At 38.9% G+C, this 22,667-nt stretch overlaps 1 protein-coding gene across 1 annotated transcript; it reads left to right on the forward strand.

Moving 5' to 3' along the window:
- Nucleotides 1–9,672: 9,672 nt before the first annotated feature.
- scyl1 (SCY1-like, kinase-like 1) lies at nucleotides 9,673–22,096 on the forward strand. The gene is made up of 18 exons (XM_038286591.1): nucleotides 9,673–9,913; nucleotides 10,436–10,576; nucleotides 12,431–12,553; nucleotides 12,674–12,900; nucleotides 12,980–13,070; nucleotides 13,336–13,491; nucleotides 13,655–13,813; nucleotides 13,915–14,022; nucleotides 14,760–14,873; nucleotides 14,961–15,116; nucleotides 15,207–15,395; nucleotides 15,689–15,764; nucleotides 17,770–17,967; nucleotides 18,081–18,229; nucleotides 18,309–18,392; nucleotides 18,547–18,855; nucleotides 20,259–20,334; nucleotides 20,852–22,096. The coding sequence occupies exons 1-18, from the start codon at nucleotides 9,806–9,808 to the stop codon at nucleotides 20,974–20,976; spliced, it is 2,589 nt and encodes an 862-aa protein (XP_038142519.1). The 5' UTR covers nucleotides 9,673–9,805; the 3' UTR covers nucleotides 20,977–22,096.
- The last annotated feature ends 571 nt before the right edge of the window (nucleotides 22,097–22,667 follow it).

The raw sequence follows: 22,667 nt of genomic DNA on the forward strand, positions 1-22,667 counted from the left end.
ATATGAGCAATGTCGGGTTAACTTTATAGCTATTGCTCTTAAAAATGCTGACAAAAAGACAATGTATGGTTCAGTTACAAAGTTTTCAATTCTTATCCTATCCTAATGAATATGGATAATTAATCAAATGAATTACTTTCGTGTTTTTGTTATAGTACTCAAATACTGGTCTGAATAATTCCGAATTTTTATGCAACTTAGCCATTATAAAACTAGCTTTGTATCGTTTTAAATCGGCAGTGGGGTGCTATACATATATACTTATGTCAAAAGCAAACCTTTGAGGGAGGGGTGTCTTAAAAATCTAAATGGCATATTTTTAAGTTCTAAAGTCTAAATTTTAGTTTTATACTTGTTTTTTTTATACGGTTATACACTTCTGTTAAACATAAAAGCTGAAACTCAAAGCATTGTTTCAAAAGAAAGATGAAGCTCTAAAGAAGGAGAAATGTTAATCTTACAGAAGAAAAAAATAATGAAGCGTTCAAGAAGAGAAAATTATTCAGCATTCAGAAGAAAAAAAGTATGAAGCTTACAGAAGAAAAAAAAATTTTGAAGCGTACATGAAGAGAAAATTTTTAAGCTTACAGAAGAAAAAAATATGAAGCTTAAAGAAAAAAAAATATGAAGCTTACAGAAGAAAAAAGTTATGAAGTGTACATGAAGAGAAAATTATGAAGCTTACAGAAGAAAAAAAAATTATGAAGCTTACAAGAAGAGAAAATTATGAAGCTTACAAGAAGAAAAAATTATGAAGCTTACAGGAAGAGAAAATTATGAAGCTTACAAGAAGAGAAAATTATGAAGCTTGCCAGAAAAAAAAGAAGCTTACAAGAAAAAAAAAGAATCATGCTTAAAAGAAAAAAAAGAACAAAGCTTAAAAGAAAAAAAAAGAACAAAGCTTAAAAAAAAAAGAACGAAGCTTAAAAGAAAAAAAAAAAGAACGAAGCTCACAAGAAAAAAAAAAAGAATGAAGCTTAAAAAAAATAAACAAATGAAGCTCAAAAGTAAAAAAAAAAAAATAAAATTATTGAGCTTTATAAAAAAAAAAAAAAAGAAAAAAAAAATGCAAAGCTCTCAAAATGCTCAAAACCCTGTTTGGATGAAAAAATGTCTGAGCCTAATGTATCAAGTGGATCACAAGTTTTTTAGTTTTTCTCTTGCCTTTTTTTATTTATTTATTTTTTTATGGAAGACAGAAGACTTTTTTTTTTTTTTTTTTTTGGGAAAATGGACTCAGTTATTTGGGGAGGAATGGACTTAGTTAAGCTTTCAAGCTGAAGATTCAGGACCGGCGTGGCAACAGAATCGTAAGAGTGGAACCAGGCAGAGGGCGTGGGAGGACCAGTGGCGAGCCAGGCAGGAGGAGGCCAGAGGGCGTTCGAGTTGGACCGGTGGCGAGCCAGGCAGCAGGAGGCCAGAGGGCGTTCGAGTTGGAGGACCAGTGGCGAGCCAGGCAGGAGGAGGCCAGAGGGCGTTCGAGTTGGAGGACCAGTGGCGAGCCAGGCAGGAGGAGGCCAGAGGGCGTTGGAGGCAGAAGCAGAGAGGGCGAGGTGATCTTGAGATGTCTACAAGTGTACACCAGAGGGAGCCAGAAGCACAGGGCAGAGTAGATGAGAGGCCAGCGCCACAGCGGTTCGGTGCCAAAAGGGTGGGATGGGCACGCAGCCACTAGCATCAGGAGTGTACAGAAGGGCATTGGTTTGTATTTTGGGCTGAGGTATCCTGTAACACTCTGAAACCTGGTTTCATTGCCACTTTAAGCTATTGTAGAACACAATTTCTCGCACAGTTCTCTCTTCCTCTTTTCAGGCAAGCCGTGTAAAGCGTGTTTTGTACCGTGGTCACATCCTCTTGCTGTGGCATGATATTGGTGGTGTCTGCTGTGATGAATGCCTTGGTTGTGTGCTGGCAAGAGGAGCTACTTGTTCGGACTTCAACTCCCCCCCCCCTGCGATCAATAGTTCTCCCCAGCTGGAAGGAAAGGCAATCCATTATCGTTGAATAGGTCATCTACTGAGAAGTTTACAGCACTGGATTGAGAATGGATGGTCGTCTGTGCAGCCAATTCGTGTGTTCTGCAAAAACATCAACTCCCAGATTGATACAGCTAAGCTACAACTACCTCTTAACCCAAGCAGTGAGTGAATGCATGAAATGTACATGTGGTGTAACTATCCTGTACATAAGTTTATTTGTAATACTTGCGCTAAAAGAATTAATGGACTAGTTGTCCATGGCCTTCTAAGGGTTCTTACAAGTGGGTTTAGGGGAGGGGGATGTGGGGTGTTAAAATGTGTCTGGAGTTTTTCTTTTACAGGCATGTCCCCCTAAAGCAGTTCATCGAAAGCTCCCTGGTAGCCTCCCTGTACAAGTTGAGCCCATCTTGCGTACTGTAGTGCTAAGGATTGGGATCATATGCTACTGCCCTGATTTAACAAGGTGTAGGAAGGTATCTTGTATTTAACAAAATCAATTATGTTAAATTCTTTTTACTGGTTGGAACAATGTTTTTACATGGGGCTACTTGTATGGGACGATTAGTGGGAGGGTGGGTTGTGGGGCCTTAATCAGTCTCTCCCTAGACTTTACAGCTCCACATATGCCAGTATAAAATGGGCTTGAATAGGATTCATCCAGGTGTACCCAACAAGATTCAAGTGGACACTTTGCCATACCGGATAGCAACTCCACAAAGCTAGTCTGCTGGATTTAGAGAAGCTACTTTTGTCCCAGAGTGCGGTAATCTGTCTCTTTTCTAAAACAAATCTTATCTTTGATATGTAGTTTCCTTTGTGGGGGGGAATGTGTTCTTTGACTTTTGCAGATTTATGTAAAGGCCCAACCACCAAATAATTCTGCATCCAAGTCCACATCTGTTGGAAGGAACTCCCAGTAACAGGCCTGTGGTATTCAAATACATAATGTGGAAGCTCTTTTATGAAATGTATAAGTCCTTCAGTTGAGGTAGTTGACAATTTTTGTAATACCAGTATTTGTCCGATAGCTCTGTAAATATTTGTATTGGGAAGGGTTCGTGGGGAGAAGGCTTTTCCCTTTGCATTTTTCAGTGTGCTGTGTCCTGTGTGCTTTCCAATACCCAAGACCATCAGGAACTCTCCTAACTCATTGTTTGTACAAGTTTCCTTGCGCATCGAGCGTCACGTAAGCTCACTAAATGTGTTCACATTTACGTTAACATTCATTGTTTGGCTAGATGCCTCCATTGCAATTCCTTTGCAATTAGTTGCTGTGCCTTGTATTGACAATACGAGTGAACTATCTGTAAAGGATTTTATTTTTGCATAATAAATGCTTAGTTTGTTGTGATTACAGTTTTTGGAATGCATTTGTTCTTTTTGGGGGCTTGTGTGGGGAGCTTTTCTTGTGCTTTTTCAGGTATGACTAGAGCTTGGTGTAGAGCACGGATGTGACCTGGGCTCAAATGAAAGTGGAAATTGAAGGCAGATAAGTTGAATCATTTAACAACTTCTGGAAAGATGAATAATCATCCCAAAGTGGACGATCATAAGTGCACATTAGTGCGTTGTTTATTCTTGCCACGAAAGCAACTTGCTATACTTCTATTTCAGAAATGGCACTGTTGTGCTTTCTTAATAGTTTTATTATAAGAGGAAGACATGGAGAATTCATTGATTTGACATTATCTGCAGTAAAGCATTTGGGTAAGGATAACAACAGTCAGTTCTACGATACTGTGGGAAGGGAGCTTGGGTGTCTTGTCTCTTTTTTGATCTTGCAGAAGTCCAAAGGAAGAAAGCAGTCTACCTTGGACAGCACAGGAATCTGCCTGCACTTTGAACTATGACCTACATGCAGTTTGCTCTTAAAGGGTCAGATTTCTCTTTGTAGTTTTAAGAGAAGAGTTAGTCCTCAGCTACCAGCCCTTGTGCAACTGTGCAAGTGGCAGCTTACACCCAATTTCACTTAACTGCGCAACTGTGCAGAGTTGGCAAATTAAAGGTGCTGAGGAGAGCTGTGCATGGTGCAGCTTTTATTTGGAGTAAAATGCAACGCAAATGTGTTGCTTTTAGGACATGCACATGTTTTGGTTCCGCGTGTTCCTACATTTCTCTTTACAGAAATCCAAATAACAAGACTGAAGCACAAGTGAAGTCCTCTAACCTGGAGCATGTAGTAAGAAGCTGGCTTATCTTACCCAATCTTTTGCTATATGTAGTAAACAAATACATCTTGGAACTGGCTATGTTAACCTGAAATCATCAGTAACAATGCTTTACTAGTAAATACCTCTTTGCCCTAGGGGCCTTATTGCTTTGCATCTTTTAAAACCACATGAGTAGAACACAAATCTTTGTATTGTGTCAAATGTGTGGTGGGTGTGTTGTGAAGATCACTTTGTTTCAGATCATTCTCGTCTGTCCACTCCGATCTCACCTGCCTCTGAATGCAAAGTTATCTGTGGAAGCTGTCAACAAAGTGTGACCCTCTGAATGAAGCATCGCCCCCCCCCTCCCCCTGTACGCTTGAGCTTAAATCTGAACCCTGGCGTCCTTTGCAGAAGCCCTGCTCTTTTTGTGTTTGTGCCTTTTCTTTCCCTCTGGTTTCTCAGGTCAAATTGCCAAATTTCTAAATTTCTTCTGGGATGGCCTAACCTGTGATGGACACTGAGAATCCTGTCATTAAGATCAAGAACTGCAAGCTTGTTTCTAATACTGCATCTCTTCAGTCTCGTGGGTGCTAAGTTAAGTAATTTTGGTTCCCTAGATTTTATTTTCCCCCCTCATTGCTTAAATGTGTAACTCGACATGTTGCATGCAAGTCAGCTCTGCATAACATTTAATTTGCACAACTCAACATAAATTTCATTTAGTCCTCCGTTGCCATAGTGAATGGTAAAGGGTGTTTCTTGGGGGAGGGGGGGTGCAACGCTATTCTCTTTTTTCTCCCTTTCAGATTTTGCGATCAGCTAAACTTGCTACTGAGCCAAGCAGCTTAAGCATCAGCAGAGTAACGGGATGACTTGAGTTCAGCCAGCCTCTAGGGATCAGACTTTAATTTGTGGAAGATTTCAACATTGTTAAGTACAGATCTGAAAACGATAATTTGGCATAATTATACAGTCTGGGGTTAATATGGGGGGTGGGGGGGTTCCCTAAACTGTCCTGTTTTTTTTCCTTCCTGTTGCAGCTTTAGAAGCATTGATTTGAGCATCAAGTCCTGCCCCAATGAAAAGGGAATGGCTTTGTGTATGAACAGGAATCCTGGTACCGTGGCTTTGCTTTTATGGTCATAATTGGAAATAAGTCAAATGCCAATATCTCTGTGGGGAATACTGGGATCGGGGAAACGGTTCTGTCTTCTAGTTTCAGCCTCACGATCAAGAGAACTGTCCATTGTCGTCAGGATTAGAGCAGCGTGGTGCTGAGGGGTTTTCTTTTCCTGGAGGAACAAAAACTTTGTTCCTTCAGGTTTTGCTTTTGCCCAACTTAAAGCTAATACAAAAAAGCAAAAGACTCCGGTGGTGGCACTCCTGACTTTGTCAGGACAGGGTTCAAGTCCCTGCGGTGTCTTGCTTTCAGTATGCTGTTTGGGTAAAGCTCCTCTGTCAGGTTACTACAGTAAAGCTTTCTGTTCCAGTAGGCATGTGACTAAAGAGGGTGGGTGGATTTATCAGTTCTACTTAAATTTTGTTAAATTCAATTGAGGTAATGCAAATTATTTCAAAGGTTTTGGGGGGTTTTTTTGTATTGATTTACACACTGACTTGCTTTGAATGATCAAAGTAACAGCTGTCTGTATAAGAATAAAACCTTGCTCACATTTTTTATCCTGTTAATAAAAGCATGTTTATAAACTCCAGTTGAATCTTTTAATTTGAAATAAAATGTTCCATTGAGGATGTACTCTGTGGTCTCCCCATAAGGGTAGGTTATACGTTTTATTAAATGTGGACCTATGTAATGCCTTTTTGGATCCATCTATTGAACAGATAACTTCACTTTCTACTAAAGGAAACATAAATGTACAGAAGTATGAACACGCTGCCAAGCTGCAAAGAGCCCTTGTCACCATATTGCCACCGCTAAGCATACAGTCTTTACTTCGTATAAAAAAATAAAAATGGCTGAATTCGAATTCATGGGCTGCATCTTGCAATGACTTGTTCGACCTGCACTGGATCCTTCATAATCCATGAAAATAAAGAGATCTGAAGACTTCTGGCTTTGAACTCAAACCGGTCTGGCCATCCGCAGCTTTTACTGCCATAAACTCTGTCACTTAGCAACCGTGATAGTTGACATAAAAAGGGAAAAAAATGAATATCAAACTTTTCAACACCATTTTTTCTTTTTTGTTATTAAGTTATCAAAGACTACACTCATGAGAATCCAGAGTGGAATAAAGGTGACAACCACTGGGATCAATGAATCACTAGGAGCATGAACAAATAAAAGCCAATGTAATGATAGAAAAGGGGTAGAAAGATAGATCAATCTAAACAATGTATGTATATAAATATATTTTGGCAAAATGTCTTATATTCAACAGCAAAGAAATCCTTAGTTAAGCAAGCTGTGCAAAATAGCAATTAAAAAATATATATTTATAGTTCCCACATTGCAGATATATTAGAATATGTCCTTAAATTACAGCTAAACCTATTTACTCAATAACTGATGAAAACCTTTAGATAAATCTTATTAAATGAACTGTTGAACTGGGATGCTTGGTGGAATCCTGCTGATATCTTCCTCATACCTTATGCTGGGAAAGTCTTAGTTTCATACGAGTAAAATCATGGAAAATGTGCTCATTTAGAAGGCTATTGGTATAACTTTTTATTTTTTTAGTAATTAAAACCAGAAAAGATGTAGGATGCAGAGAGGAAAAAGAATAGTTTAAATCAGTGGTTTGTGATGCAAAATCTGATCTGTTTTTGTCCTAACTGAATTTTTTCTTTTACTAAAAGTTAGGTTGTTTTTTTTTTTCTTTGTTTTTTTTAAAGAAGGGATCCAGGACGTAGCAAGACGTCTTCAGGCAATGTAATTCAAATGAATGCAAATATTTGACAGGCCTAGCTCTAACATACTCATACCTGAACATTACAATTCTCTGTTAACAAAATCCCTTTAATCTGCTCCAGAGGGGCGTTTTTTTAATGTGTGCAGTCTGGAACATCAACAGAATTAAAGAATGGGGGAAAATTTGTCCCCCTATTCCCAAGTTACGTATGTGAAATGTAGCCTAAAATGTTACCGGCATTATTGTAGAATCCTTCCTTAATTTTGGTCATTCTTCTGTGGTCAGGAAAGGTTACGAAGATACTGTACAGTGTATCAAAAAAGTAAGTACACCGCAGAATTTTTGCAGATGCTTAACTATATCTTTTCACACTGGAGAAATTTTGCTTTGACACAATGAAAAGAAGCATGTATGCTGTTTATATAACAGTCTAAAATGATTCTCTCAGAACAAAAGTATAGCTACACCCCTAGCAACATAATTTAGTACATCCCTAAGAGACTATGCCCCTAAATATTCAAATTGAGCGAGCCTATTGTGAAGTCTGTACACCTGAAAGACTACTGCTGAGCCATTGTTCACATGGTGACAAATTTGGAGCTGTAATAATAATGGATTGTCCAGCAGCTCTGGTATAGGATATCTTTTCAGAAATATGTAATAACTCTCTTGTAGTTTGACCAATATGCACCAAGCAACATGGAGATTTAATAAGTACCGTATATTCAGCTTGGTCCTATTTCTAATAAAGAGTTTTGTTTTTTATCTGTATGGGGGTGCAGTGTAGAAAGACATTATGTCAGATTACATCAGACAATGGTGTTTCTATGGATACCAGCCCATATTGGTGTGTTATCAAACAAAAATTAAAGAATGAATGGTAAAAATGATGGGAGATGTTTTAATAGGATCAAAAAGATGTTGGTGCGTGCCAGTCTTTGCTGTCTCGCAAACAGCTGGTGCAAACGCGACTTTTAACTGGTTCTACGAAACATGATCACATCACTCTTGTCCTGGGCTCGCTCCACTGGCTGCCTGTGCATTTTAGAGTTGATTTTAAAATCCTTATCTTTGTTTTTAAGTGCCAAAATAACCCTACCCCATCTTATCACTCTTCACCTCTACTTGCCTCCTCGGTCCGTCAGGTCAGCAGAGCAGCAGCTTCTGCAGGTACAGAGGTTTAAAACACAGCTCAAAACATACTTTTATTCGCTGGCTTTTAACACTGGCAGGACCTAATTGGTATGACCTTGTTTATTTACCTTAATAAAATTCATATCATTGCCTGATTTCATATTTTCATGCTGTATTTTACCCTTTTATTGAGTTTTACTATTTTTAGTTATGTTAAATATATATATTTATATATATATATTTTTTTATGGCCCTAAGATAAGGTAGGCCAGTGGTTTGCTTGTTGTTGTTTTTTGTTTTTTAGATATAGTTCTGGGTTCATTTCAAACACCCTGGAGGAGTCACAAAAATCAAGACATATCTGTTTAGGCTGACTTTTCATACTTAGCAGTGGGTGACAATTTCATTCTTCACTATCTTTGTAAACTTTTGATTTTACTGTTTTCTACATTCACTCTTTCTATTGTATGTTGTGACTCTACTCATTTTGTTAAGCATTTTGGGTACCTGCTGGTTGTTGTAAAGTGCTATATAAATACATATTTATTTATTGATTGACACCAAAACAAGCACACCTACATAGAACATCACACCAACCATCATTTGACTTATATATTAAAGTACATTAAGGTACAGTCAGCCAGTTGGTTAATGCAGACCAAGTACAGTCATATTGGTGTAGCTTATCAAGAAGACCATAAGTGACCTTCTCATAGCATGCAAGTTTGACCATTGTTGTTAACCATTGGATTGACAAACAAACTCTTGGAATAATTTGGGATTTCGGTAGGATGCCTATCCTGGCAGGGTTCATTAACATTGCATAGTACTCTATTTGTGTATACTGTGGTTTGCTGGAGTCCAAAAGCATTAGCAGTGGCTTCATAATTTCAATTCAGTTTATTTCTTTAGCACCAATTCACAACACGTAATCTCAAGACGCTTTACAGTTCACCAGATCATACGGTCAAATTGATTCAAAGTTTTCTATCTAAGAAAAACCAGTTGATTACATCGACTCATTGACTTGGATGCAATCCCTCACACTAAGCATGCTGGTAGCGACAGTGGAGAGGAAAAACTCCTTTTAACAGGAAGAAACCTTCAGCAGAACCAGGCTCAGTGTGAGCGGCCATCTCCTAACCAACTCAAGAGTAACAGAGATCAATTGCGGCTGGTCTGCTCTTGAATTTCTCTAGATATGATTTGATTGGGCATGTACTTTTCCATATAGGCAAAGTCGGTTGTAGATTTCCCCCTTAAATAAGATTTTAATTGCTTTTTTTTTTGTTTACTAACTGTGGTTATCTTTGTCTGATACTAAAAGTTGGTCAGATGATCTAAAAGATAAAAAAAATATATATATATATATATTTTTTTACTGCCCTCTGGTTGCAAAATATAAATTATATACGTCTTATGTAAAATTAGGTTTTCAATTTTAAAGTAGTTTTTTGGAAGATGACCGGTACTGTTAAAAAAACAGACGGAACTGATTTCCGGAACGATTGTTGTGAATCGTGGTTCTCACGGAGTTATTTTTCATCCGCTCCAATTTGAGTTACCCCGTTAGCCAACAACTAGCCGCTTCTGAGGCATCAGTCTGCAGAGCTCTGCCGCCGTGTCTCTGTAAGTGTTTGATGAGGTTTGGGAGCGAAGTGAAATGTGGTCCTTTTTCGCCAGGGATCCCGTCAAAGACTTCGCTTATGAAATTCTCCCAGACAGCCCAGAGAAGTCGGGAATATGGACCCTGCACCGGGGGAAGAGAAAGGTAAAGGTTGCGGATCCTTCGCTAACTGTTAGCTTTAGCTCATCTGTTTATGGAGGCCTTTCATCAAAGCAATAAAACAAAACCAAGAGTTTAATTTGTCCTCCTGATACGGACTGTTAACATGTTCTCAGATTTAGTTTTTTTCATTCAATGCCACCGTAGATTTTTTTAATCTGGGTGTTTTCTTTCCAAGTGAAGCTAGCATCGGTGTTTACTCCTGCAGAGACACGCATTTCTCGCCACGTCACCTTGTTTAAAGCGAATTAATTTACAATAACGTCTAAATAAATGACCTGTCTCGCGTTTAAACTGATACAGATTGCTGACTCCAATGCTGTCATTTTATTTAAAACAATAAATTCAGACCATCTTTCCCCTTCATCGTTTTTACCGCAGGATCAGATGACACTTGAGCGCCAACTTCCTCCTTTCAGGAGATGAACGGATTGATTAGTTTCTAGCATTTAATATCTGATCTCAGTGTTGTTGTTTAATAGTTTAATCGTTGGTCGCTTTTTTCAGACCTCCGGGGATCCGGTGTCTGTGTTTGTCTATGAGGTGGCCCAGGGGACAGAGCAGCAGAGCCAGTTAGCCAAAGCTGCCTTCAAGCGGATGAAGACCCTGCGTCATCCTAACATCCTAGCATATGTAGATGGACTGGAGGTATGCATTTTCTGTCATATTGTTCATATATTTGTTTAAAAAGTCTTTTTTTTAAGCCTCAGCACTGAAAGATGTTCAGCTTTTTCTTACATGTGCTTTTTTTGCCCATGCTTTATGTTCAGAGGGAGGTGAGTGAGCAGTTCTATTTGTACTGTTGTTTTAGAAGCTAGTTAAGCAGCAGCACACCTTCCTCATTTGTCTCCTAAATTTATTTAATGGTAGCTGTTTGTCTGTGTGTGATAATGTGACATCTTCAATGGCTGTATTGGATCCTACAGTATAGAGCTGCTTCACACCGCAAGGATGGAGATTCGGTTTATTTTCATAATCTGGATGGGTTTTTGGTCTTTAGCCATTGTCTCAGTCCATCCATCCATGTATATGTGCATTTCTTTATCCATCTGATAGGAGATATGCAGGCGTTTTGGTGATTAAATATTCAAAGCATAAAGTCTCTGATAAGCTGCTCTAAAATTATGTTTACATTTTATACTATTACTTACAACAATAATATTTTTTGGAAAAATATTTAAAAATAGACAGAAATATATTAGATTTTTCGAAAGTGACATTTTTACACAAACATTGCATGTGTAAAAAGTCTGTATGCTTTCCCTGTGTAGATCTACAATGTTAAACCATTCAGGTTATTAAAAAGTCCTAAATGTTTGAATTAGAGCTGCAACTAACAATTATTTTGCCAATCGATTCGATTAATAATCGGATAGCAAAAGCACCCTAAAAGAAAATTTTTTAAAAAGAATTTAAGCAAGTGAATCAAAAGCTTTTCCACTTTCGGAGTTCTGGGTAGAGCATATTAACGGATATTTTTTTTTAAGATTTAAAATACAAAATATTTATGTATTTTTTTTTTGTTGTTGCAATTTTTGTATAATTACTGTTGCTCTGTCAGCTAAAGAGATGTTTTAGAGTCTCTTTACTTCAGTTAACGATCAATCGATTACTAAATTACTTGCCGATTATTTAAATAATCGATTAATCACGATTAATATGAGAGATGTGTTAGCCCTAGTTTGAATAAAGAAATGGATTATAAATGGAGAAAGTCCATTTGCTTCTTTGATTGATTGACTTTATTGATCTCACAGTGGAGAAATTTACTCATTACATCAGTTCAAATAGTCAAAGGAGAAGAAGAAGGTGCTGGAGGAAGAGAAAGGTGCATAGGAGATATATATGTAGTGCATCCCCAACCTTCTTCTTTGTAACAGGATTATTATACAGAAAGTATTTTCAATGTTTTGTTTTCATTACCCTTGGATTATTAGGGGATGTTTCCCTATAACCTTTATGAGTTTAACACCTCAGTGCTTTTTAGACTACGCTGCTGTTCTGCTGATAGAGGTGCTTCTGTAAAATATGTCTGTTGTCTTTTTAGTCTTCTGGTTGCTCTTTAATAATCCAATGCTGATACTAACTAGCAGTATTTCACTTTGCTGTATAAATATGGAGAATGTAGGATTGGGCCCCGTGAATTGATTGCAAAAGGTCTTACCTTTTAAATTCTTCTTGAATCGCTCCAATTCAAACGATTTCCAATCCAAATGTTATACACCATAATGGCCATTCCCTTTCCTGTGCTGTAAAAGTTCCATGCATCAATTTATTCACACTACTGTACACCATGTAAAGCTTTACACCATTTATACAACTTTGGATTATGCTAGGATTAGCATTTAGCTACAAAGAACTGGAGGCTCTGGTAGACTGGACTAACATGAAAAAGGAGAATTTTTAGGAGTCTGTTGAGACTGCAGTAGTGGAGCAAATATTTGTAGGTTTAAAACACCCCACTTTTATTCATCCTTGCTTCTTTATTTGTTTTTCTGGCAGACAGATAAGAGCCTTTATGTGGTCACCGAGCAGGTGACCCCTCTAGCAGTTCACCTGAAGACCCAGGCTGAGAAGGGCGGCGTCGGGGAACTGGAGATCTCCTGGGGTCTGCACCAAATAGTAGTAAGAATCTGCTGAGATAATATCTGATCCTGTCAGGGAACATCTTGTTTAGCAGATCCTTCAGTATTTGCTAAAAGTTATCCTCGCCCTGTATTCCTTGCTGTTTCTTTCTCCTTACAGAAAGCTCTGAGTTTTCTGGTCAATGACTGCCACCTGCTTCATAACAACCTGGGCATTTGGGCTGTTTTTGTGGATCGGGCAGGAGAGTGGAAGCTGGGTGCCCTGGATCATGTGGCTCCTGAGCAGGGTGACCCCAGTGGGGTCTCTCTCCCCGGCCCGAAGGCGGTGTACCCTGATATGGAGAAATACGACCCACCAGAGACGCCCAACAGTAGTGGGGAGAAATGGTGAGGACAGAGGGCCTTCAAAGGACATTTTAACAGGTGGATAGCAGAGATATTGATCTGGTTTTATTTTGGTTTCCAGGACAGCAGAGGTGTGGCGGTTGGGATGTCTGATATGGGAGGTTTTTAATGGACCGCTGCCTCGGACATCATCCCTCAGATCTCTGGGAAAGGTATGTTGGCTCCTAATAACCAACACATTTTTTATTATGTATTTGCAGCATCATTGTTTGTCCTTATCAAATTATTTAAGACTTTTTTTTTTTTTTTTTCCAATTTGATCTTTGATTTAAAAGAAAAGAAAAAATGCTGCTAGGTGTAGATAGGTTTTAAATATTATTTTTACCAAACTATGTCTTTTATTAATAATTTCCCTGTTTAATTGATTGATTGATTGATATTTTGGTGATTTAATTTTATTTTTTTGTTTTTCTACAGATTCCAAAGACCCTGGTCCCCCACTACTGTGAGCTAGTCGGGGCTAATCCCCGGGCACGACCCAACCCAGGCCGCTTCCTCCAGAACTGCAGGGCTCCTGGAGGATTCCTCAGCAACAGCTTTGTGGAAAGCAACCTTTTCCTGGAGGAGATCCAGGTCAGCTTTATTTTGGATAGTTAAAAACCAAAAACATTTTTATGTCAGGGCCTATCGAGTCTGCTAACTGAATTCAGTTTTACTGATTTAAAAGAGAGTTTCTGACATGAAATAAAGTGGTTTCTAAAAATGACGAGGACATCTTTAAACTGTTCTTTGCCAGATTAAGGACCCCGCTGAGAAACAGCAGTTCTTTCAGGATCTTAACGATCATCTAGACTCTTTTCCCGAAGACTTCTGTAAACATAAAGTCCTGCCTCAGCTGCTCACAGCCTTTGAGTTTGGAAACGCAGGCGCTGTCATCCTAACGCCCCTATTTAAGGTATCATGTTATGTCTCCATTCAACTGTGACTCTCTCTTTAAGCTTCAAACAGAAAAATTTCATTAGGAAAGAAGAAAATCACCGACTGTCTGTGTTACAGGTGGGGAAGTTCCTGTCAGCAGAAGAATACCAACAGAAAATCATTCCAGTCATCGTGAAGATGTTTTCCTCCACAGACCGAGCGATGAGAATACGACTCCTACAGCAGGTAGATCACATTTCATACTAGTGCATTTAAAGGTGGCCTTCTCCTTCTCAAGAAGTTTTCTGGAAGGCCTGGATTATTACTCAAGTTTTACACATTAAAAGGTAGATTGACTAATATAAACCATGCCTAACTGGAGACAGTAACATTGGTGTTCTACTAACTTCCAGTTTATAGGCCTAATCCTTAGTGGTTATCAGTTTTTGAATCAATTCCTTCTCTTCAGAGGAGGATAGTTTAGGTTTGGTGTGCAGACTGCTAAATGATTCAGAATCAACATCCAAACTATTAAAGAATTTAATAACATAAATAACAGCCTCCATCCCCATTAAAATGACTAAACTTAAAAGCTGCTACTGTGCAAAGAAACCAGATAATTTAAACTAGAATATAATTCCCTGTCAAATCACAGTGGAACTGAAAGCTTCTCGATGGCTCATGTGATTCCTCTGAAGCCCAACAATTGATATTTGTATTCACATATTTTTGGCTTATTTTCCTTTTATTGAAGCTTATATGTTTAATTCTGACTGCATATGTATGGGGAAAAAAATAAAAAAACATTAAAACTTTTGTAATCTGATATATCTGTTTATTGAGTTAAATCTATATTTTAGACTAAACTCTAAACTTTAGGGATCAAAGTTTCCTTTAGCCAATAACGATGAACATCCACATACGGCAGGTTGAAAGTGATTATTTATCACCAACCATGAATTTTATTCTCTTCTGTTTCCCAGATGGAGCAGTTTATCCAGTATCTTAACGAGGCAGCTGTTAATTCCCAGATTTTCCCTCATGTTGTTCATGGCTTCACTGACACCAACCCCGCCATCAGAGAGCAGACCGTTAAGGTATGGAGTTTACAGAATCAAATGTAGAAGCCTTGTCCGCTCTTCTGGACCTAAGTCCTCCATCTTTTTCCATCCTGGTCACCTCAGTCGATGTTGCTGCTGGCTCCCAAACTGAACGAGACCAACTTGAACCAGGAGCTCATGCGTCACTTCGCCCGGCTGCAGGCCAGAGATGAGCAGGGCCCGATCCGATGCAACACCACCGTGTGTTTGGGCAAAATCGCCTCCTACCTCAACGCTGGGGTAAAACAAACACTGTGGTTGTTTTCATTGTATTTTTATTCATGAAAAAAAAACACACAAAAAAGGTATTAAATGTCCTTTTCTTTGCAGACCCGACAGAGAATTCTGATCTCTGCCTTCTCTCGAGCAACTAAAGACCCGTTTCCTGCTTCGCGTTCTGCTGGTGTTCTGGGCTTTGCAGCAACACACAACTACTACAGTGTTACAGAGATCGCAGCCCGGATCCTGCCCACCCTCTGTGCCGTCACCGTGGATCCTGATAAGGGCGTCAGGGAGCAGGTACTGTTTGGGTTCACTTTGACCTGTCCAAAAGGTTGTTCATGTATCATTTAATGCAATCTGATCAGTAGCATTTAAAATATGTATTAGATATAGATTTACTGATGGCAGTGAAATCAAAGCATAAGAGTTTTGATTTATGCCCTAAACATCTACTTGAGCCATAATTTGTAACTTTGGAACAGAAACAGAACTTGAACCCAGATTGACAGTTGGTAGAGGAACGTTTGCACACATACTGCTATCAGACGCTGCTTCATCTCAGATCAAGCCAACCTTTCTCTGTTTCTCAGGCCTTTAAAGCCATCAAGAGTTTCCTTTCCAAGCTGGAGACAGTCTCTGAAGATCCAAGTAAGCTGGCTGAGATCGGTAAGTAAACACCTGATCTAACCTGCAGAGTCTCAAAAGAAAAACTTATTTAAAAAAAAAAAAAAAAAAGTAATGGGACGGACTGTATGTTTCATAAGTGCAGCCTTACAACCTTCATCTAACCTCCATTACTCTACATTTCACAAGCTGAAAGCTGGATTGTCTGATTAACAAAAGCAAATTCACCAAATTGTTTATTTAGGTTAATATTTAGAGAACATAAAGTTTACATTTCTGCATTTTCACAAATATTTCCGGGTCTGATGTTAAAGTTGAACTTTCAGAGGTTTTTATTCATCTTATTTATAAAATCACTTCACAGTAAATGTCTCCAAACAGCATCTTTCTTTTAACACATACAAGTCCAATTCCTGCCTGGTTTAATTGGATCCAAATTCAGTTGACTTTAATTCCGGTAAAATTCAGTCATACAGCTTGTTTTAGGTGTGGGAATGTTGTCAGGATCTATTTATATCATATCCAGTCATGTTCAGATCAGTTTCAACAATTCAGGTAAACAACTGTTAGTTTTTGGATGGTAGAGAACATTTCTGATTGCCCAGAGTTTAAACATTTTAAGCTACTTTCTACTAAAAGAATATAAAACTTGGTTTATATAGTTTTCTCTACATCTTTAGCTTCGAGAACCCTATAATAACAGATTACTTTGAAATGTCTTTGATGTCTAGATGAAAGTGGTGGGTCAGTCTGAAAAGCAAAACATCACAAACTCAGTTTGTTTGTTAATGTTTTAGTCTCCATTTTTTGTAATTCATCTTTGTTATTTTAAGGGGTGTTGATTTTTTCATCTCAGATCTTTGTTTAAATATTTTGATTTTATTCCAAGTTATGAAATAATGAGCAACTTGATTTTAAGTATCAAACTTTAAGTTTAAATAACCTGATTGTTAAATAAGAAAGTCCATTAGATTCTTTCAGCGACCCCTCCTTGTGACAAAGCACATGGGGTGGAACCAAGGAGAAACCAGGTGGGGTGGAACCTAAGGGTGTAAATAATAATCGCTTTGTATCGATGCATCAATCCAACAGCTGACGATCCAACGCATCCACACGTCCATAAGAGTATCGATTTATGTTTTTTTTTTCCTCCGGTCTATTTTTTTTCCATTTGCTCCTGGACGTAATTCTGACTCCCGCGCTGAGGTGGCGCTAAAGCTATTCTGCCCTTCTACCTCGCTTCCTTTAGCCACTACCCTCTTTCCGCTTGCACACACACACTCACATAAACACAGAGGCATTATTATTTTTCAGTGAATGAGGTTTTCATAGGCCTAGGTGGAATAAAACTTTGCTACTTCTGTTATTTGCTGTTGTTTCTCAAATAAAATGCATAACGATATTGCAGCTTTAATTGATTTATTTCAAATTTGAGACATTGTCTAGCCTGTAAGTAAAAAAAAAAAAAAAAAATTATTCAATTAATCGAATCGTATCATGGTTTATTCTTGGGTATGGAAAATAATCGAATCGTTGGGTCAGGAAATGGATAGTGAATCAAATCGCCATGATGGGTGGGATTTACATCCCTGGTGGAACGATGGAGAAACCAGTGTGGAAAAAGTGGGGTGGAACCAGGCAGTAGATAATTCTTAGTGTGAGTGAGGAAGTCTAAGGGTTGAAAGGACGGGAAACAGATGCAGAAAGTCAAGGATTGCCGAACAGCACAAAATCTCAACAGCAGCAAACAATGAGCTAATTAAGAAAAAACCCTGGGACAGATGTTTCAAACAGCAAACTAGTTTGGGAAGTGGTAAGGACTTTGGAAATGTTTCTAAACTTAATATCAGAGGAGGGTTACAGTGGCCATGTTTTCCTGCTGCAGATAGTTCACTATGGTTACAGTATATGTGCTGAGCTGGATGATTTGTTGGAACGTAGCAATAACAATCGAATTAAAAAGAAAAATGCATCAAGAAAACAGAGGAACAAACAAGACGAGAAGCGCATCTCTGATTTCTGGGTTCTTCTTCCTGCTCTGCCTCAGAGAAAGATGTGGGGTCCAGCGCTCAGCCAGCAGGCGCTGCCTCTAGTTGGGCCGGCTGGGCCGTGACCGGCGTGTCCTCGCTAACCTCCAAACTCATCCGCAATAACCCTGGTGCCGAGGGGGGGCCAGCATCGGAGGGTGGTGGTCTGACGAACGCCAGCACGCCCTCCACTGATGGAGCATCAGCCTTAAGTAAAGGTACAGCTTTTTATTTCGTTAAGATAAACTAAGAAGGTCCAGATGTTGGGCTGTGATTGGACTGTAACCCCCTGATCCTTATTCTGTTTGTGGTAATAATTTCAATCTTTTAGGTGCTGAGGATAAAACCCAACAATCCCCCTCAGCTCAGCTCAGTGCTTCTGACCCTGCCAACCAGTCTCAGACCCATGAAGCCACAGACAATGATGAGGAGCAGATTGGAGAGCGTTGGGACGAAGAGGAGGACTGGGGCAGCCTGGAGGTACACCTATTTATTCTGATGCCACATTCTCATGAACGTAGACGGGATTAAACTGGATTAGCCGTTTCTTTCTGTCCAGGAGCCAGGGAAAGCTCAGGCTGATGACTGGAACACAGACTGGTCTGGAACTGCATCGTCCAAAAAGAAGGCCAGCGATAGAGGAGTAGGGGTTCTTTATGTGCCATCCTCAATTCAGCTATATTCTCTGCTTATTGAAGCATTACCTGTTTAATGACATCATACCCGTCAGCTCAAATAGTGCAGGGTATTGTTGAATGAATCTGAGCTTTAGCTAAAATCTTTCTTTCACCATATAGGCTGGAAGATCCTCTGCTTCTATGGCGGTTAAAAAGCAGAGCTCTGACTGGAGCAGTTCAGGCTGGGATGCTGACGACAGCTGGTCCAACGAGAAGGAAGGCCAAGGGCAGAGCTCGGCGGGCGAGGAAGGCTGGGGCAACGACTGGGGGGAGGAGGAGACGGATGTGAGGCCTGCCAGTAAAAACCTGCCTCTGCCTGAAGGTGTCCGATTAGCCAGCGAGTACAACTGGGAAGGGGGCACCGGGAAGGGCGCCAATCAGAACGACTTGTTCGCCAGCGTGTCGCAGAGAAGCACGTCTGCCACCACGGTGAGATCCCAACAAGGAACAAACCAGGAGATACAGATACAAACCCACGTCTGATGTTTAAATACGTTTTTTTCATTGTGGATCATTGGGTCATATCGCTCTGTCATCTGCAGAGCTTCGGTAGCACTAGAATTTATGGCAGACATCTAAGTTTTGAATCAGGACTGGGATATAAAACTCTTTATTTATTATTCAAAAATGTTAAAGGGATTTAACTTGTATTTGGAGGATTTCTCTCCAACATCTTCATCAGGGACAGAGGAAACGGGGGGGAGGAGAGGAGGCTATTGGCCCTGAGCCGGACCAGTTTGAGCCTCTGACTCTGACTTTCTGAACTACAGACTATAAATCTGGCTTATGCCATGTGACTGAATCAACTAATGTCAAATCAATACTAGGCTGGAGAGATGATTTACACTTGTTTTTTTTATGTTTTTTTACTGTAATACATTAAATATTTTAATGTACTTTTATAATGAAGAAAATGTAAACCATGGTGTGTTGGAGGAGCTAGTTAGTGTAGAGCAGCTTCCCTGGGTAGAGCTGCTGAAATCATTTATCCACCATTCCTCACTAAGCAAATGGCACAAAATCAGATGCAGTGACTTCCTTTAACCTGATGAGGGCGCCAACGAGATTGTTTTAGTGGTGTACGTACATTCCAAATAATGTCTGGTATGTGTAGAGAGCCATAACAGACATCTATTTATAGTTTATCATAAAAAATAAAGCTTAATTTATTGAAACGGTTTCATTTTAACCATGCTTATAAAACAAAAAAGAATGTTTGGAAAGCTCCTACTTCATGGGCTGAAATCTAAATTCATGTTGCTCATCACTCTTATTGGCTTAAAACCATCTTTAATACAGCATGTCTGTTAGTAGCAGACAGTGTAAATAATCAGCTGGTAAAAAAACCTGATATATGCTGCAACTAAGTGCTTTTAAACAGCTTATATATTTTGCTAAATCTATGTGTCTAACCATTAATACATGTTATGATTTACAGGAATTATAATACTAATATCTGATGGGGAAAATTGATGCTGTTTTATATTTTTAAAAAATCCTATTAAGTTTTACGGTTTAATTTAAAAGTAATTCTTTATTCCTGATTCGCTGTTACCTGTTTGAATATAAATTTAAACAAAATGAAAGATACGTTTGTTCATCTATATTTTCTGCTGCGGTCAGATAGTGTTTATTTTAAAAAGGTGTGGGCCACCATGATTGTTAAAAACCGAATCAGATAAATTTGCCTTTTAACTTTTTCTTTTTTTTTTGCCAGCAATCATCTAAACACTTAAATAATTCTAATATGGTCCAAGCACAGTGCTGGGACGCTGTTTATGATAGAAATGCGGCCTTCTCACTGATGTTGTTGTTATGTCTGTTTTGAACAGGCTGGAGAAGGTTGGAGCTCAGAGACGATAGGAGACTGGGGGACCGAGAGCTGGGAGTCTGTGGAAGGAGGCCAAAGTGAGTCCTTCAGCTGAGATCCCTTATCATGTCCTTGATGCAGGACATATTAAAGTGCTAACATTGTGCTATTAAGCTTCAGAAATCAAAGTTTCAGGTTCTCACTAAAATGAAGGCGTCACATATTAAGGGGAATTACTCAACATTTTAAGATATCAGGAAGAACTGGCAGCTTTTTTATGCTGTGCTCTCTGTCTCTGTTAAGAACCTTAACTTGGCATTATGGCACCAAAGTTATTCTAGTTTTAGTTCCATTTAACTGAAGGTGACAAAAACAGCTTGTGAAAGAAGGCCAGTTAGCATTGAAACTGAAATATTTTCACGTTTTTGTCAGATCACAACCAAATCTAAATTATTGTACTGGGAATTTGTGTATTTAGACCAACTTTATTATAACTGTAAAGGAAAATAATATTTAACAATAAATTAAATAGTTTATACAATAAATACATCTGTAATTGTTATATAAACTTTGTTCTCCTTCAGTCATTAAGTATAAATGATTGTTTTAACTCAGATCTCAGCAAGTCAGAGCTATCGAAGAAGAAACGAGAGGAGAGGAGAAAAGAGCTGGAGGCCAAGCGGGCCGAACGTAAAGCTGCTAAAGGGCCTCTTAAACTTGGAGCACGAAAGCTGGACTGAATCGGGTCCAACAGGGAGGCTGCGACATGAACCAGAGACCAGAGTGGAAGGAGTTTCCAGTAGAAAACAAGACAGGAAACTGAACAGCTCTTTGAACAAGGAAGGATACTGAGAAGAAGGTGGTTGTTGGAATCCAGCTTTTGGACTTTCTGCCTTTTCTCTTTTAAGGACTGATAGAAATTAAGGTAAAGACAGAAAAGTGACAGAAAATCCAAAGAGACTTAAGCGGGCTGCAATAGACTTTATTTAACAAAATGTTCGTCCATCATAAAGTTACCGTTGTACAGTAAATGTATATACCATGTGCATCATGTCTTACCTTTTTTTTTTTTTAAGATGAATATATGTAAGAGAACGTTCTGTATTGGTGAGATGGATGTTTTTCAGTACGTTCTGTATTCACACACACACACTGACTGTTTTTAGTCGATCTGATCCAGATTTTAGACTCTAAAGCAGTCCATGCATGCACCTCTGTGGCCTATTAACAATCTCCATGACAACAAATTACATACACGTCTTCATGTTGCACATATAGCACTGTATTAACTCTGTGAGGGGGTGTTGGTTCTGTCATGTTTGAAGGGAAAATGAAACATCTTAAGCGAAGAGAATAATAGAAATATGTTGATGACAGAAACGATGGTCCGTTTACAGCAATGTATTCTGGGATTTTTTCGGGGGTCGGTTGTATTAGCATAGCAGATTAACTGCTGATGCAAAAGAAAAATTCCAGTGCAACTTTCAGTGCTCATACTGGTATGAGTGGATTCTATGTTTTTACTTTCTGGTTTGTGCCTTTCTAGTTAGCTACAGATCTATCCTTACAGTGAACCCCTCAAAACCTGCATCTTCGCCGTTTAAACGACAGAACTTAAACTTCTGAAAGCATCGCACTGTTTGAACCTGAAGGTTTCTTTGTCGCCTTTTATTTTCTGTGTCTATATGATGTGACATGATGTCGGCAGGAAAACGGTGACGGCTGCTGCAGGGGCTGAGGCTCTGGATGTGGACGTTCAGGTGATGAGATGCTAGAAGCTGTGTGCTCATGGTCTGAAGAGGGTCACCGGTCCAATCATGGTGCATGTGTACTGTTCCTTAATAAAACTATTAAATTATACATCTGTCCAATTTATTTGATCTTTTTTAATTCAGTAAAAAGTTCCGTTTTCCTTTTCTTATGTATCTTGAGCTTTACTTCAACCTCTTCAGTGCGTTCTCTGATTTAATACAACAATACTTTGATGTCTATGTTAAAGAAATACAGTAGAACCCACAGACTGTTTACATCCTCTTGGTTTCGTGATGATTTAATATCTTCTAAGGTTTTTTGGGGGGGAGAATTGCATTACCAAAACGTCACCAGGAGTCACAACTTACAGGAAAAATATCTAGCTTTAGTCTTCCCTAATTTGGTCAGGACTAAAACTGGTTTTGGTCAAATTGGATGCAGTGTTATTTCATGTGTTGATTAAAACTCACCCAGGGACACATTCAACAGCAGCCGCATTGTAAATCATAGAGCATGTGTGCTTTTTGTCACTAAAAACAAATGTATTTTATAATACGCTCCATTTCCACATATTTCAAGATTTCATACTTGGGCGAGATGGTTGCTAAATCTAAAGTAAATTTTCTCAGCTTTGCATTGACGAGCCAAAGATTAGACTAGATCATGTGCTTTTACAGAT

Source organism: Cyprinodon tularosa, unplaced genomic scaffold, assembly GCF_016077235.1.
Source record: "Cyprinodon tularosa strain WSP-4 unplaced genomic scaffold, ASM1607723v1 ctg228, whole genome shotgun sequence".
In the NCBI taxonomy this organism is placed as follows: domain Eukaryota; kingdom Metazoa; phylum Chordata; class Actinopteri; order Cyprinodontiformes; family Cyprinodontidae; genus Cyprinodon; species Cyprinodon tularosa.